The 3,162-nt window shown below is 41.6% G+C and overlaps 1 protein-coding gene across 1 annotated transcript; it reads right to left on the bottom strand.

Moving 5' to 3' along the window:
* Window positions 1-206: 206 nt before the first annotated feature.
* LOC104597195 (tubulin alpha chain) lies at window positions 207-2,468 on the bottom strand. The gene is made up of 4 exons (XM_010258635.3): window positions 2,180-2,468; window positions 1,830-2,064; window positions 1,340-1,710; window positions 207-1,254 (listed from the first exon to the last, which is right to left on the bottom strand). The coding sequence occupies exons 1-4, from the start codon at window positions 2,270-2,272 to the stop codon at window positions 601-603; spliced, it is 1,353 nt and encodes a 450-aa protein (XP_010256937.1). The 5' UTR covers window positions 2,273-2,468; the 3' UTR covers window positions 207-600.
* Between the last annotated feature and the right edge of the window lie 694 nt (window positions 2,469-3,162).

Genomic DNA, 3,162 nt, shown 5'->3' with positions numbered 1-3,162 from the left:
AATTAGAGGAAAATGGATTTATAAAGAAAATTAGAGTATACTCGAAAGGCATTTATTTCTTTTTAAAAAGTTGCTTAAGAGCTAATTAACAGCAAGTACCGGATAGTCACATTTTGAAAGTTTGGTACCAAATTGTGGCATTTTAAAGTTTAGGGACCAATGTGACACCAGACACAAAATACAGGGTACTAATCAGAAAATTAAGATGATACAAGGAGTTTTTACGATATCTGATTTTGGACAGGAGCCAAGTCCTGAAACATGATACAATTCGATCACATTCACATGAATAATAACCTGAGTTCGCAGCCAGAGCCAGAGTAAATTCTGACTAGTTAACGCAAGAAAATAGCTATACAATACACAACACAAACTTTGAAAAAGCGGAAACTCAGATTGATGAATCAAAATAAAAGCAGGAACCTCAGCACAGTTAACTAAAAGTAAGTGGCTAACCCCCTCCCCCCGCCCCCCCGCCCCTCATTGCATATGCCAATGAGTGTATTGGTATCAAGTTCCAAATACAGAGAATCCATCTAACTATTTCTAAAATTACCTACATTTTCTCCAATTGTTAGAGAATCACTCGAGCATATTTATTTAGTACTCATCACCTTCGTCGTCCTCTCCTTCTGCAGACTCGGCACCAACTTCCTCATAATCCTTTTCAAGAGCAGCAAGATCTTCACGGGCTTCTGAGAATTCTCCTTCCTCCATTCCCTCACCAACGTACCAATGCACAAAAGCACGCTTGGCATACATGAGATCAAATTTGTGATCAATTCTTGAGAAAACCTCTGCAACACTAGTTGAGTTTGAGATCATACAAACTGCCCTCTGGACCTTGGCCAAGTCCCCACCAGGGACAACTGTTGGTGGTTGGTAATTAATTCCACACTTGAAACCAGTCGGGCACCAATCTACAAACTGGATAGTCCTCTTGGTTTTGATTGTGGCCACGGCAGCATTGACGTCCTTTGGAACGACGTCTCCTCTGTACATTAAACAGCATGCCATGTATTTCCCATGGCGAGGGTCACATTTTGCCATCATGGATGATGGCTCAAATGCACTATTGGTGATCTCTGCCACCGAAAGTTGTTCATGATACGCCTTTTCCGCTGAGATAACAGGGGCATATGAAGAGAGCATGAAATGGATTCGTGGGTATGGGACCAAGTTGGTTTGGAATTCTGTAACATCCACGTTCAGAGCTCCATCAAAACGGAGAGAGGCTGTCAGTGAGGAAATAACCTGCATAAAATGGTATTCTTCTCAGTCCTAGACCATAGTGTAAACTAAGAAACATAAATTAATAATTACATTTGACTAAACATACCTGAGAGACCAGCCTGTTGAGATTGGTATAAGTTGGTCTTTCAATGTCCAGTGACCGACGGCAGATGTCATAGATAGCTTCATTGTCGAGGAGTATAGCCACATCGGTGTGCTCCAGAAGAGAGTGAGTTGACAAGACACTGTTGTAAGGTTCGACAACAGAGGTCGAAACCTGAGGGGATGGGTACACCGTGAAGCCGAGCTTGGATTTCTTGCCGTAATCAACCGAAAGTCTTTCAAGCAACAGGGAGCCTAGACCAGAGCCAGTCCCACCACCAACAGCATGGAAAACGAGAAAACCTTGGAGTCCCGTGCAGTTATCTGCTAGCTTCCTGATGCGGTCCAAGCACAAATCAACAATTTCTTTCCCAACTACGGAAAAGAAACACCCAAAAAATGTAAGAAAAATCCGTACACCGAACACAGGGAGTAAAGAGCTTGAATATAAAATGCAAGGAAAGAGGTAAGGGACTTAAGGGAAGAAATTATACTTGTGTAATGGCCTCTGGCAAAGTTATTGGCCGCGTCTTCTTTGCCACTGATGAGTTGCTCGGGATGGAAGAGTTGGCGATAGTTACCAGTTCGCACCTCATCGATGACAGTGGGCTCAAGATCCAGGAACACAGCACGGGGAACGTGCTTCCCCGCCCCTGTCTCGCTGAAAAACGTGTTGAAGGCATCATCTCCTCCTCCAACGGTTTTGTCACCGGGCATTTGTCCATCAGGCTGCACGAGAGATCAGAAAACAAAATTAAGGAAAGTACACACAAAAAAAAAAAAAAATGAATCCTTCTTCTGCGTCAACGAATGTAATGTTTGAAGAGATAGTAGAGAAACTGACCTGGATACCATGTTCAAGACAATAAAGCTCCCAGCAAGCATTTCCAACCTGGATACCAGCCTGACCGATGTGAACGGAAATGCACTCTCTCATTTTCCTGCTCTGTTGATGTTGCTGAGTAGCTCTTGAGTCTTTTAAAAGTCTTGTCTGGAAAAATAGAGAGTGAGAGAGGCGAACAGCGCGCAAAGAGCCAAAGACGTATACGAAGACGCCTTGGACTCGGACCCTCGGAGAGAGAGAGAGAGAAGATGATGGTATGGCAACTTGGCAAGAGAAAACAAATAGAAAGAACGGTGGAGACGGAGGAGTTTTTATATATACGTAGGAAGTCGGAGAAGAGGACGTTTAAACGTTCAAACGGACAAACGCTGTTACCGGGACTCAGAGATTTTGAAATTTGAACTATTTTGGTGGTGGGCTCCAGTTGGATGGCCGTGACCGTTAGCATTCTCTCTCTTGTAGCTGTGAGCCTGCATGTGGAATTGAAATTCGAATATGAGAGCGGGAAAGAAGCCGCCTTTTAAAAGGGTTCCTTTAATACTTGCATCCTTAAATCTTTTATTGTTATCGGCTTGTGGTAGGGATGCAAACTGATCGGACCAGATTCAAATCATGGTATATCCGAATCCGATCCGATCCAAACATCCCATCAGATCTCACAAACTTTGATTTGAATGAATTCGACAAGCAAATTGGATATTCAAATCAAATCCGATCTGATTTAATATTTTTTAAAGAATTAATAGATTATTAGACGAAAAATAAAAGATAACAATTTAAATAAATAAAACGAAAAATACAAGTATCTTTTCAACTATATATATATATATATATATGTGTGTGTGTATGTGTTATATTTATATAAATAAATAACATATATGTCGGATCGAATAGGGGTGATTTGAATTCGATTTGATTTCTGATCGGATCCTATTCTCCGATCCGAAGATCTAAAGTAGGGGATACCCGAATCCAACAAAATA

This window comes from Nelumbo nucifera, chromosome 3 (genome assembly GCF_055504915.1).
Source record: "Nelumbo nucifera cultivar China Antique chromosome 3, China Antique-T2T, whole genome shotgun sequence".
NCBI lineage: Eukaryota > Viridiplantae > Streptophyta > Magnoliopsida > Proteales > Nelumbonaceae > Nelumbo > Nelumbo nucifera.
Note: the sequence above shows the minus strand (reverse complement) of the source record. Positions and strands in the feature narration are given on the sequence as shown.

Coding starts and splice junctions, on each gene's coding strand:
- LOC104597195 (XM_010258635.3), bottom strand. CDS start 2,272: ATGAGAGAGTGCATTTCCGTTCACATCGGTCAGGCTGGTATCCAGGTT. Junction 2,065..2,179: donor GTCTTGAACATGGTATCCAG/GTCAGTTTCTCT, acceptor TCTCTCGTGCAG/CCTGATGGACAAATGCCCGG. Junction 1,711..1,829: donor TGCCAGAGGCCATTACACAA/GTATAATTTCTT, acceptor TCTTTTCCGTAG/TTGGGAAAGAAATTGTTGAT.